General features: G+C 40.7%; 1 protein-coding gene across 3 annotated transcripts in view; it reads left to right on the top strand.

Moving 5' to 3' along the window:
* Positions 1-14,660, top strand: part of LOC124606818 (mitochondrial intermediate peptidase) — a 135,168-nt gene that overhangs the window by 73,304 nt on the left and 47,204 nt on the right. For all 3 annotated transcript variants that reach the window (XM_047138887.1, XM_047138895.1, XM_047138904.1), the window contains exon 6: positions 2,846-2,987. In XM_047138887.1, coding sequence (XP_046994843.1) covers positions 2,846-2,987 — 142 coding nt within the window. The remainder of the gene's footprint in view (positions 1-2,845; positions 2,988-14,660) is intronic.

The following is a 14,660-nucleotide window of genomic DNA, read 5'->3' as shown; positions in this document are numbered from 1 at the left end:
TCTTGTGTGGAGCAAATTTTAAACTTGAATTTAATTATTAAATATAGACGATTAAGAGGAAAAGACATCTTTATCACGTTTGTTGACTTCAAGAAGGCGTACGACTCCGTTGACAGAACAACCTTGGTTAACATCCTTAGGGAGTTTGGAGCAGACAAGAAAACAGTCGCAATCGTCAAAGAAACACTTACGGATACCTATGCAAAAGTAAAGTTCCGTGGTGAGGTATCCAGACCATTCAAAATCAGAACAGGATTAAGACAAGGAGATGGGTTGTCATCTACCCTATTCAACTGTGTGTTAGAAAAAGTTATTAGAGAGTGGAGGAAGAAAACGACTGAAGAAGGAATACAAAAAATCAGATTAGGAAGAATAAAGGATGGATTAGAAGTAGATTGCCTCGCTTTTGCTGATGACTTAGCGATTCTGGCAGGAAGTTTGGAAGAAGCAGTCAAACAGATCAATATTCTGAATGAAACAGCAGAAAAAGCAGGACTGAAAATCTCCTTTGAAAAGACAGAGTACCTAACCAATGTAAAAGAGGCACCGAACAATATGATTACAAAGTATGGCCAGATAAAGAAGGTTTCTAATTTCAAATATTTAGGGGAAATCATCCAGCCCAATGCTTCAGATAAAGAAGGGAATAAAACAAGAACAAGAAAAATGGAAATGGCATTCCAGCTAACAAAGAATGTGTACAACAAGAAGTCAGTATCAGTTAACGCAAAAATAAGGCACTACAACACTGTGATTAAGCCAGAGTGTCTGTATGCATCTGAATGTTTAGCAATGAACACTAACAAGGAAATGGAAGCTATAGCAAAAAAGGAGCGAAAAATCATTAGAAGAGTACTTGGGCCGAGGTTTGAGAATGGGACTTGGAAGCTTAGAAGTAATAGAGAAGTGTATGACAAAATTGAGAAAGTGGGAGATACTATGAGGAAGAGAAGAGTAAGCTTTTACGCCCATTTGAAAAGAATGAATGATGAAAGGCTGACAAAGAAAATATTCATGTTTTTTGACAAGAACCCCAGAACCCAAATTACCTGGTTCAAAGAAGTCAAAGCAGACTTAGAGGAGATGGGTATAGGAGAAGATGATATAACCAACAGAGACTTAATGAGAGACAAAATTCAACATTTTGAAGGATTTGAAGTGAAGAAGAGAAGAACTGGAGGAACAGTGTGGACAGAAGACCGAAGGGAGCAGCACAGAGAGAGGATGAAGACATATTGGCAGAAGAGAAAAGAGGAGGAGCGCAATAGGAGAAATGTACATTGAAAAATAGTTGTTTAACGCGGTCCCTAGACGGCCAAAATCGGAAAAAAAAGAAAAAAAAATGGAAAAACCGGCAACAGCGTCAAAAGCCTTAAAATGTGATAAGGGCTTTGGAAGCTACAGTGTCAGACATGATGATCCTACATGTCTCTTTCCAAGAATGATAAAAACTTTGATAGAATTAGCAAATGCCAAAGTAGGAAATACCAAAGAGGGCTATCACAAAGAAACAAAGAGTTAATATTACTCAGACTGATGGCTTAACTCTGAAACTATCCTAGACATGCTTTTTCTTCAGTCTCATCATTGCATAAACAGAAAATCAGCAGCTGAGTGGAAATCCTCACTTGCAATTCTCCTGTTGATTACCAACCATTAACACATTGGAGGAATGGCAGCATTGATTAAAGAAGAAGAAGAAGAAGAAGAAGAAGAAGAAGAAGAAAAGCCTTTGAAAAGCCTTTGAACACTTCCTTCCATTGCACACCATTGTTGTATAACCAGATTCTTCAGAATTGGTTATGCTGGAATGACATATATGTGGAAGAAACTTCATTCTGAATACAATATTGCCAATTGCCCCAATAACTGTTGTCACTTGATGACAGTTGGAGAAGTCTTTAATTTTTTTTTCCAAAACTGTATTCAGTTGTCAGCTGAAATATTTGATTGTGCATAACAGGTTTCAACAGATTAATCTGTCTTCTTGACAAGTCTTCTAAAACTTAGGAAAATATAAATCATTAGAACATGGCCATACATGTATATAAAACATGAGAAGTGCGTGAAAAGAAAAAAAAATTACTCAACAGACATCAATACCTTTGCAGTGAAAGGGAAACATTCCACGTGGGAAAAACATATATAAAAAGCAAAGATGCTGTAACTTACCGAACGAGAAAGCGCTGGTAGATAGATACAATTAAAAAAACACAAATACACACAAAAATTTCAATCTTTCGCAACCCAAGGTTGCTTCATCAGGAAAGAAGGAAGGAGAAGGAAAGACGAAAGGATGTGGGTTTTATGGGAGAGGGTAAGGAGTCATTCCAGCCCCGGGAGCAGAAAGACTTACCTTAGGGGGGAAAAAAGGACAGGTATACTCTCTCTCGCGCTTGCACGTGCACGCACACGCACACGCACACGCACATATCCATTCGCACCTATACAGACACAGGCAGACATATCTGCCTGTGTCTGTATATGTGCGGATGGGTATGTGTGTGTGTGTGCGCGAGTGTATACCTGTCCTTTTTTCCCCCTAAGGTAAGTCTTTCTGCTCCCAGGACTGGAATGACTCCTTACCCTCTCCCTTAAAACCCACATCCTTTCGTCTTTCCCTCTCCTTCTCTCTTTCCTGATGAAGCGACATTGGGTTGCGAAAGCTTGAAATTTGTGTGTGTGTTTGTATGTTTTTTATTTTGTCTATCTGCCAGCCGTTCCTCGTTTGGTAAGTTACTATATGTATATATATAAACTTTTACATGTTTTGTGACGAATTTAGATGAAAAGTAATCATTTTATTTAATTGATTTTTAAAAACCACTGTTGTTTTGTGTTCTAGGGCCCTTAAAGCTAGCATTGTTGAAATGCCCAGTGTTGTAAATGAGTTTTTGGACATTTTAACTGAACAGTTGTGGGATAGAGCAGCAGCTGATTTCCATACTATGATGAGAATGAAATGTGAAGAAGATCCTCTGTCACAAGTAAGTTTAATAACTGCATATAATCTTATGTATTTTGATGAGTGAAGACAGTAAACAAGTTTTGTTTTATGTCTGGAATGTGTACTACCTAAATGTGTTCCCCTGTTTTGTAATATACATTGAGTGCATTAACATTTTCTACTTCCAAAATGAGGTTTTAAATTAGTTTACTCGGTTCATTGCTTGTAAACAATGATTAAGTAGCTTTTCCATAGTATGCCAAACTGTTATTTGGCACTGTGTGCTGATTATTGAAAGGAGGTAGCAACAGGAGGATTTAACAACAAATAACAGTTGTTTGTTGGTGCCCAGTAGAAGAGTATGACACACTAAATGTAAACCATTTAAGCTCTTCTTCTACTTCTTCTTTATCTTTATCGCTCCCCTTCTTTTTTTAAACAAGAACAAGGATGGGGGTGCTCCATAAATTCTTCTGATAATTGTCAGGCATATTGGTCTAGTGGTAAAGACTGTGTCTGAAAACTGAAAGGTCATGGGCTCAGATTCTGGGTGGGGTATGGAATATTTCAGTTTGCCTTTAACTGAGCCTTCACCTTTCAGTGAGGTTTGCTCCTAATGAAAGCTACACATTTTTCAGATTCCACTTTTAAACTGCAAGTTTTCTTTCTTCTACAGGATCAATGGAGTAGGTTAGTTGCCAAAGTGGTGTTCAGTTCAAAGACTTGCACAAGGCCTTTGAGCAACATGGCATTATTATTATTATTATTATTATTATTATTGTTATTTATTATTATTATTATTATTATTATTATAGTTGAAAGTTGGTACCAACTATTAAGACTACAAAGCTCGTCATCATATTTCATTTATTAGTTTTGCGTCTGTTGGATTCGAATATGGGGACTTTACGGAGGGAGTATGCTTCAATACTAAATGAACTTAACTGTCTCTCTTATACTTTGTGAGTATCAAAGTTTCTTAGTTATAAAATGGAAAAATGTCACTTTAAAATAACAACAGGACAGATCATATTACTTTGTTTCGTTGACCTTTAGGCATGTAACACATTCCATAACAGTGGCTAAACTCGTCCACACTTTTCTTAACATTCAGTATTGCCAAAGATAATTTCTGATATTGTTAAGGAGTATGAATTATAACTACTTTGAACATATTTCCAAAACTAAACAATTACTGTGCTTCAAATGTGCCCTATACATAAGCATTGGTCAGGATATCCAAACAGAATCTATACTTTCATGACAATTATGTAGGTGCCTCCGTAAGAGTGAGCAAAAATTTAACATGATGTAGAGAATTTGATGTAGGGAAACTGGGGTCGGCAAAGCCAGTTTAAGGAACTAATAGGAATAAAATCACATTACTGTGTACTTTTAATTTACATTAGTTACATTTAACTGCAGTTACTATCATTGACACAATGAGCATACCGTTTGTACTGTATCTTACAAAATGTGATGAAACTGATAGACATCAACCTCAATGGAAGCATGACATCAGTGAACAAGATTCTGATGCTCCCTGACAAATATCCCTGGTGTGTTTTGAATCACATCACAGGCAGCTACAATTCTGGCAACTAATTCCATCTCCATATTCACTGGGATCTCATACTCAAGTGTCATTAGATATCCCCATGAAAATAATCAAGAGGATTCGGGTCAGATGACCTCACAGGCTGTGGAATAGAACCTCCTCTCCAATCCAGCAACCAAGAAATACAGCATTGAGATTGTTGCAGACTTCACACTGAAGTGAGGCAGTGCTCCATTGTATTGTATCCACAGCCTCTCACGAACAGCCAAGGGTACGTTCTGCTACAACTCAAGTAGATCTCTTTGCACCACGAAGTACAGGTGGCCATTTAGACAGCCAAGTAGAAAATTTGGCCCAATGAGATTGTCACCTACAATGCTGGCCCAGATATTCACAGCAAAACGTACTTTATGGTGTGATTCTATTACAGTGTAAGGGTTTTCCTCATCCCACACGTGGCTGTTCTTGCTGCTCGAAATACCATCATGATCAAATCAGGCGTCGTCATAAAACAGCATGAGTTGCAGGAAAATTGTCAATCAATCCCTTCTTAGAGCAACCACTGACACAGTGTGAACCTTGGTGCAAAGTCAGTCACAAGCGTTGCATTGAGTCGCCTTGGGTGGTATAGGTGTAATAGTTGTTTGTGGAGTACTTGCCACACGCTAGTATGTGCAGCTCCCATTTCATGTGCAAAATGATGAGTACTTGTAGTGGGGTCTGCTGCAACACATTCCAGCACCTCCTTTTGAGAATCGGATCTGCAAGTGGTCCTCGTGTTGTGAGGTCCTTCGTTTCTTCTTTCCAATGAACCAGTCTTTCGCATTCGTCGATCAAGAGAAATAAACACTCATCGTGACGGATGATGCCTGTTAGGAAATTGTTCACTGTACAGACTTTCAGCAGTGAGAGCATTGTAATATACTTCCCCATAGACAAGGTGCATGTTAGTGAGTTCTGCGAAACTGTAGTGGTACTGCTCTATTGTATTGTACTGTATGTCTCTGAGTAGCACTGAGTAATGAATGGGTCTGTCATTGATTCATAGCACATTCTGTCATGGGAGAACATACATATGATACAACGGATCCACCTTATGGACGGCGTTCTACATTGAAGCAAGCAGAGGAAACATACATTTTCATCAAACTCGAAAGCTAATTAGTTATCAACTGTTTGCTTAAGGTTGTCAAACACCGTAAGCCTATATAAAAAATAGAGCATAAATTTTCAGGTGGAAAATGAGATCAGTTTACCATGGTTATACCAATATAGGAAAACTAGAAAAACAAAACAGAAAAATACTTTACTATCTGCCATGCTTCTAACCATGGAGAAGAACGTTTTACTTTGTTTCACTGACCTTTTGCATACACACACACACACACACACACACACACACACACTCACACTCACACAGTGTGCTCCCTGCCGCCGTTGGATAAGCAGCTGCCAGCAGAAAGTCGTATACTCCTAGCTGACTCATTTGTTACGTAGTTTAATTCTTAATTTCTTTGCGTGTTATTGGTACTTGCATTGTTTAATTCATAAATTTCGGGCGTAGTATAGTATTTGAGAGTTGTAGCATCGCGTTTTAGTACCTGAATAGTGTAAATTCGCATAGTCGTCTGTCTTCTGTTTTTGTTTTGAACGGCCAGTGTCGGTTGGTCACAGCCAGTGTGCTCCCTGCCGCCGTTGGATAAGCAGCTGCCAGCAGAAAGTCATATACTCCTAGCTCACTCATTTGTTACATAGTTTAATTCTTAATTTCTTTGCGTGTTTTTGGTACTTGCATTGTTTAATTCATAAATTTCGGGCGTATTATAGTATTTGAGAGTTGTAGCATCGCGTTTTAGTACCTGAATAGTGTAAAATCGCGTAGTCTCCTTCTGCCGCCAAGCAGTGTGTCAGCAGTGCACAAGTAGCAGCATTACTGCATTTACTAGGCAATCTTGTATTTTAATAACCGTTTAAATTTTGTGTCGATTTGTTTGTGCTCTCTGTAGATTAATTCAGACGTTCTTTGCACAACAGTTTTTAGCATGGATAGGGACTGCAACTGCTGTGTTCGGATGCAGGCTGAGTTGGCATCCCTTCGCTCCCAGCTTCAGGCAGTGTCGGCTTCGGTCACGCAGCTTGAGGCTGTTGCCAATGGGCATCACTGTGGGGGTCCGGATGGGGGTTTGTCGGGCACGGCCAGTTCGTCCCACGCATCCCCCGATCATACTACGACTGTGGCTGCCAGGGATACTGCCCACATTGAGGCTGATCCCTCACCTGTGGAAGAGTGGGAGGTCATCTCGAGGTGTGGCAGGGGGCGAAAGACATTACGGAGGGCTGAACGGAAGGCCTCTCCAGTTTGTCTGACGAACCGGTTTCAGGCTCTGTCTCTGGCTGATACTGATCTTCGGCCGGAGATGGCTGCTTGTCCTGTTCCAGAGGTTCCCCTTCAGTCTGCAAGATCCAGGCAGTCGCAGAGGATGGGCTTACTGGTAGTTGGGAGCTCCAACATCAGGCGCGTAATGGGGCCCCTTAGGACTATGGCAGCAAGAGAGGGGAAGAAAACCAATGTGCACTCCGTGTGCATACCGGGGGGAGTCATTCCAGATGTGGAAAGGGTCCTTCCGGATGCCATGAAGGGTACAGGGTGCACCCACCTGCAGGTGGTCGCTCATGTCGGCACCAATGATGTGTGTCACTATGGATCGAAGGAAATACTCTCTGGCTTCTGGCAGCTATCTGATTTGGTGAAGACTGCCAGTCTTGCTAGCGGGATGAAAGCATCGTTGACAGGACTGACTGCGGACCTTTGGTACAGAGCCGAGTGGAGGGTCTGAATCAGAGGCTTTGACGGTTCTGCGACCGTGTGGGCTGCAGATTCCTCGACTTGCGCCATAGGGTGGTGGGGTTTCGGGTTCCGCTGGATAGGTCAGGAGTCCACTACACACAGCAATTGGCTACACGGGTAGCAGGGGTTGTGTGGCATGGAGTGGGCGGTTTTTTAGGTTAGATGGCCTCGGGCAAGTACAGAAAGGGCAACAGCCTCAAAGGGTGCGGGGCAAAGTCAGGACATGCGGGGACCAAGCAGTAATCGGTATTGTAATTGTAAACTGTCGAAGCTGCATTGGTAAAGTACCAGAACTTCAAGTGCTGATAGAAAGCACCGAAGCTGAAATCGTTGCAGGTACAGAAAGCTGGCTGAAGCCAGAGATAAATTCAGCCAAAATTTTTACAAAGGCACAGACGGTGTTTAGAAAGGATAGAGTGCATGCAACCAGCGGTGGCGTGTTTGTCGCTGTTAGTAGTAGTTTATCCTGTAGTGAAATAGAAGTGGATAGTTCCTGTGAATTATTATGGGTGGAGGTTACACTCAACCACTGAGCTAGGTTAATAGTTGGCTCCTTTTACCGACCTCGCGACTCAGCAGCATTAATGGCAGAACAACTGAGAGAAAATTTGGAATACATTTCACATAAATTTTCTCAGCATGTTATAGTCTTAGGTGGAGATTTCAATTTACCAGATATAGACTGGGAAACTCAGATGTTTAGGACGGGTGGTAGGGACAGAGCATCAAGTGACATTATACTGAGTACACTATCCAAAAATTACCTCGAGCAATTAAACAGAGAACTGACTCGTGGAGATAACATCTTGGACCTACTGATAACAAACAGACCCAAACTTTTTGACTCTGTAAGCACAGAACAGGGAAACAGTGATCATAAGGCCAATGCAGCATCCCTGAATATGGAAATAAATAGGATTATAAAAAAAAAGGGAGGAAGGTTGATCTGTTTAGGAAGAGTAATAGGAGGCAGATTTCAGACTACCTAACAGATCAAAATGAAAATTTCTGTTCCGACACTGACAATGTTGAGTGTTTATGGAAAAAGTTTAAGGCAATTGTAAAATCCGTTTTAGACAGGTACGTGCCGAGTAAAGCTGTGAGGGACGGGAAAAACCCACCGTGGTTCAACAACAAAGTTAGGGAACTACTGCGAAAGCAAAGAGAGCTTCACTCCAGGTTTCAACGCAACCAAAACCTCTCAGACAAACAGAAGCTAAACAATGTCAAAGTTAGCGTAAGGAGGGCTATGCGTGAAGCGTTCAGTGAATTCAAAAGTAAAATTCTATGTACCGACTTGACAGAAAATCCTAGGAAGTTCTGGTCTTACTTGAAATCAGTAAGTGGCTCGAAACAGCACATCCAGACACTCCGGGATGATGATGGCACTGAAACAGAGGATGACACGCGCAAAGCTGAAATACTAAACACCTTTTTCCAAAGCTGCTTCACAGAGGAAGACTGCACTGCAGTTCCTTCTCTAAATCCTCGCGCAAATGAAAAAATGGCTGACACCGAAATCAGTGTCCAAAGAATAGAAAAGCAACTGAAATCACTCAACAGAGGAATGTCCACTGGACCTGTTGGGATACCAATTCGATTCTACACAGAGTATGTAAAAGAACTTGCCCCCCTTCTAACAACCGTGTACATCAAGTCTCTAGAGGAATGCAAGGTTTCAAATGATTGGAAAAGAGCACAGGTAGTCCCAGTCAGTCTTCAAGAAGGGTCGTCGAGCAGATGTGCAAAACTATAGACCTATATCTCTGACGTCGATCTGTTGTAGAATATTAGAACATGTTTTTTGCTCGTGTATCATGTCTTTTTGGAAACCCAGAATCTACTCTGTAGGAATCAACATGGATTCTGGAAACAGCGATCGTGTGAGACCCAACTCGCTTTATCTGTTCATGAGACCCAGAAAATATTAGATACAGGCTCCCAGGTAGATGCTATTTTCCTTGACTTCCGGAAGACGTTCGATACAGTTCTGCACTGTCACCTGATAAACAAAGTAAGAGCCTATGGAATATTAGACCACCTGTGTGGCTGGATTGAAGAGTTTTTAGCAAACAGAACACAGCATGTTGTTATCAATGGAGAGACGTCTACAGACGTTAAGGTAACCTCTGGCGTGCCACAGGGGAGTGTTATGGGACCATTGCTTTTCACAATATATATAAATGACCTAGTAGATAGTGTCGGAAGTTCCATGCAGCTTTTCGCGGATGATGCTGTAGTATACAGAGAAGTTGCAGCATTAGAAAATTGTAGCGAAATGCAGGAAGATCTGCAGCGGATAAGCCCTTGGTGCAGGGAGTGGCAACTGACCCTTAACATAGACAAATGTAATGTATTGCGAATACATAGAAAGCAGGATCCTTTATTGTATGATTATATGATAGCGGAAGAAACACTGGTAGCAGTTACTTCTGTAAAGTATCTGGGAGTATGCGTGCGGAACGATTTGAAGTGGAATGATCATATAAAATTAATTGTTGATAAGGTGGGTACCAGGTTGGGATTCATTGGTCGAGTCCTTAGAAAATGTAGTCCATCAACAAAGGAGGTGACTTACAAAACACTCGTTCGACCTATACTTGAGTATTGCTCATCAGTGTGGGATCTGTACCATATCAGGTTGACGGAGGAGATAGAGAAGATCCAAAGAAGAGGGGCGCGTTTTGTCACAGGGTTATTTGGTAACCGTGATAGCGTTACGGAGATGTTTAGCAAACTCAAGTGGCAGACTCTGCAAGAGAGGCGCTCTGCATCGCGGTGTAGCTTGCTCGCCAGGTTTCAAGAGGGTGTGTTTCTGGATGAGGTATCGAATATATTGCTTCCACCTACTTATACCTCCCAAGGAGATCACGAATGTAAAATTAGAGAGATTCGAGCGCGCACGGAGGCTTTCAGACAGTCGTTCTTCCTGCGAACCATACGCGACTCGAACAGAAAAGGGAGGTAATGACAGTGGCATGTAAAGTGGCCTCCGCCACACACTGTTGGGTGGCTTGTGGAGTATAAATGTAGATGTAGATGTAGACACACACACACACACACACACACACACACACACGCGCGCGCGCGAAAAGTGCGAAAAGTGAAAATAATTATACCTCAAGGGTAAACAGTGTCGTAAATGTATACAGTGTGACCTTAGTTCAAATAAATTAGCTAGTGTAAAGTATTTGTAGCAGAAAAAGTTGAAAAACATAAGAACTAAAAAAAAAATCCTCACAAACACACGCATAATCAACATCTTAACTTTGCCACACATCTTGTAGCTGATTTTTGTTGTTTACTACTGCTGAGAATGCCTGGGATGGTGTGCCTGTTTGCATGTTGAAGCACTGATTATCTCATTGTGGCAGCAAGCTGCTGGCGTGCTCGGTCTGTCAGCTGCTTGGGTGGTCAGTGACCTCCTAACTCCCAGGAGAGAGGGACCGTAAACAGAGCTGGTGCACAGCTCCCCTCCTTTGCAGCCTCCACTTCTTTGGCTGTCCTTGGCAGTGAACGAGGTGAGGGGTAGCACAGGACTGTGGTGCCAGATCTCTGTTCTGTGACATATAAACAATAGTGTGGCTCAGCATCTATACTCGTAACCGTAAATCAAAATGTGCGCAGTGTGTAAAACGCCTGCATTTTTGGTTGATGTTGTACTAGTTCCACTGTTTGCAAAACTGGTTGTCTACATTGCTGCTCACATACAGTGTACTACATAAACCGTATGGAACACTAGACAAACCACTGTTCATAAACATTTGAGTTCTTTTATTTTGTGGGTGACACTCAGTCTTCTTGCTGGCCCAATTGTGGTCGGTTGCATCATTGTCAACTTCATCAATGTTTTTTTATATATATATATATATATATATATATATACACACACACACACACACACACACACACACACACACACACACACACACACACACCATTTCGGCTCTGCCTGTTCCGCTTCGTGCAGGTCTGCATGCATACGATTGACCTTAACTGCACACTGCCCTGTCATTCGATTCCTCCTGTGTCACTGTCTGTAATTAAGTGAGCAGTAATCATTTAATCATCTCACTCACATTCGTGGTGGTAATCATGTCTGCTTTTGCTTCCTTCACCAGTGTTTCCTCTCACCTCTCCTCTCTTCCAGTTGGTGGAGATACTTGTCATATCTGCTCTTCAGTTTCAATTTTTGTGCCAAACAGATGCCTACAAACTTCACATGGCAGCCATTGCAGCACCCAGCATACCATGTGACATTTCCCATATGGTGCTTCCAAATGCTGATCTCTCTCTGATCCCTTTTCCAAAAATTCAGAGTATGTTCAGTCATACCTCTGGTTGTATGGGTGGTTGCAAATTGAATTTAAAATCTTGTCTTCTTTGCTTTGAGATCCATATTTTGCCAGGAACATTGTCTCGAACACCGCGAACCACAATTTTTTTTTTTTTTTTTTTTTTTTCTAAGCATGTTCCCGAATTATAAGCCTCGTCTTCATCTCATTTACAATGCAAGCAGTTTTGGCCATCTACTTTTCAATTTCTGACAGTAAACTGCAGAAATTGCATGTATGAGGTCTGTCCAAAAAATTCTGGAACGTTGTGATTTTGCGCCATTGGTGTGTTGGAGCAAAATTTAGTTTGCATACCTGCACAGGTTTGTGTTTAATGTGTAACTGCCAGAAGTTTCATTGTTGTATGTCTGTTAGTTATTGTTGAGTGCTGTATCGAGTAGAACGTTCTATCACACAGTTTATGAATTTTGAGATGGCATTGTTAGAGGAGAAATGTGTCTGCATTAAATTTTGTGTGATACTCAAGAAAATCTTTGCAGAGAAACATCAAATGTTACAGGAAGACTACAGTGATGAGTGCTTAGTGTTTTGAATGGTTCACATAGTTGAAAAATGGCCAGATGGAAGTTAAAGATGACACTTATTCAGGAAGCCCTTTGACGACTACCGACAATGCTCATGTAAGGAGTGGAAACGGAATTGTGTGTGCCAATCGAAGACTGAGTGTCTGAAAGATTGCAAAAGAATGTATCATTTCAGTTGGATCAAGTCATGAAATCTGTACACAGCATCTTGGAATGCATCATGTTGCCACCAAGTTCGTCCCTTGGCTCAGAAGTCAAGCCCAGAAAGACCTTCGCCTCGAATCTGTGAAGAACTTTTGGATTGCACAAATGAGAACAAGATGTTCCTTAAGAGAATCATAACTGTTGATGATACATGGTCTATGATTGTGATGTTGAGTCCAAGGTTCAGTCATCACAATGGGCCGGGAAAAGTTCTCAAAGACCAAAAAAAGCTTGTCAGGTCAGGTCAGATGTCAAAGCCATGCTGATAGTTTTCTTTAATTTTGAAGGATTAGTTCATTGTGAATCCGTCTCACAGGAACAAACTGTTATGGTATAATTGGGATGTGTTGCGATGCCTGTGAGAAAATGTGAGAAGGAAACAGCCTGAAATGTGGCAGGAAAATTCATGACTCTTGTTTCATGATAATGCACCCACACATTCAACTCTGTTTGTGCATGACTATTGCAGTAGAAACAAAATCACTATGCTTTCTCGTCTTCTTATTCTTCAGATCTGATCTCTGTGGACATTTTTTTATTTCCAAAGTTGAAAACCCTGTTGTAAGGACTAAGATTTGCAATGATAGACGAGATAAAAGAAAATTCACAGACGGTGCTATGCATGATCCAGCGAGAGATGTACCAAGACTACTTCCAGAAGAGGAAACAGTATTGGAAATGGTGTATCAGTTGTGGAGAGGAGTATTTCGAAGGTAAGCATAGAAAAATTTTGTGGACAAAGTTCTGGAATATTTTGAACAGACCTTGTATGCACAATTGAATGTAGTTTGCCTCTTGGATTAATTTTACTGGATTTGCAGCTAGTTACCAGATTCCACTTGTGGGTCTCCTTTCACCCTGATTTTGATATGACTTGCAACACACTGCAATTCATTCCTCATCCTCTTGTTAATTGTTTGCTTAGCACGACAGTCAGTATTCTGTTTTATATTTTTTACTACTATGTGTAGGGTATCTACTCTTCTTGTCATCTTTTAACCATATAACTACTTCTTCCTGCCCTTTCAAATGTACTTCCATTACTTCTCTCTGTACAAACCTTTCGGCATGCTTTTTCCATGTCTTTTTCTACCATACTTAAATCCTTATTACGTGTCTTTTTCACATCAGTGACCTTTCCCCGTTTGGCAGTGTATTGCACTTCTGCTTCCATAAGTTCCACAATTACCTTGTCCTGCTTATCTCAAAAATCTACAATTAACTTCTCTTGACTTTTTTTAAACAGTTAACATTCTAGCTTGGCTGTTTCCTGTCAGTCATTTACTTCCGTTGCAGTTTCCTCTTGACTTTCCTTTTGTGCTTTCTCGATTTTCCTTAGATTCTTTTGTTCTTTCTTTTATAGCATTGAAACGTGCTGCTGTATCCAACTGACTGATACTTGGAGGTTTTGCTACTAAGTGAGGTCTTCTGTAGCTCTTCTTGCTTTTGTATTTGTGGCATTGAAGTTTTACTTGCACTAGATTTCACCATTAGTTTCATATAACAGATTCTTTAAATCCTGAACTGTCATTGTCTTCCTCGTCACTGAGCTGAGCTTTCACAACACTATTTACTGGTGTTTATTATTTTACTGACAACATTCTTATACTTGGACATCAAAAGTATAAAACACAAAACACAAGCCTAACTGATTTCCTTTTCATTTATGTACAAATGTCAGTATGTTCTGTCTATGGAAATTACAACCAAAAACCATGTTGTTTCACCCACAAATTTCATAAATGATTCTACCCACCACTCTGCAAATAAACCGTGTCATAAAATACTGTCTACAAACCATCTTAATTCATTCAACTTGTAATCAAATCTTAGCAAATTCTTCAGACAGTTTATGCATGGTAAGGCAGCATTTGACTGTTCCTTATAAACTACTAGACACACACACACATACACACACACACATACACACACACACACATACACACACACACACACACACACACACACACACTTGCCTCTGACCACCAGAAGCATTTGGACAGTGGTGACTATAAATAGCAAGACAATGCCCCTGCCAGAGCAAAGACATTTCTGAACTTTAAAAGTTCTAGAAACCTGTGGTTTGTAAGGAGCAAAATATACTCTGTTGTAACATCATAGATACCAGTACTACTTACAAGGCGAAAAGTATGTGGGGACTGTTTCATACATTTATGGAAGACAGTGTATAACAGTTAGCATACTATTTTTTTGTTTTGATTTA

Source organism: Schistocerca americana, chromosome 1, assembly GCF_021461395.2.
Source record: "Schistocerca americana isolate TAMUIC-IGC-003095 chromosome 1, iqSchAmer2.1, whole genome shotgun sequence".
NCBI classification, from domain to species: Eukaryota; Metazoa; Arthropoda; class Insecta; order Orthoptera; family Acrididae; genus Schistocerca; species Schistocerca americana.
The sequence above is the reverse complement of the archived record's forward strand: the minus strand, read 5'-3'. Positions and strand labels throughout refer to the sequence as shown.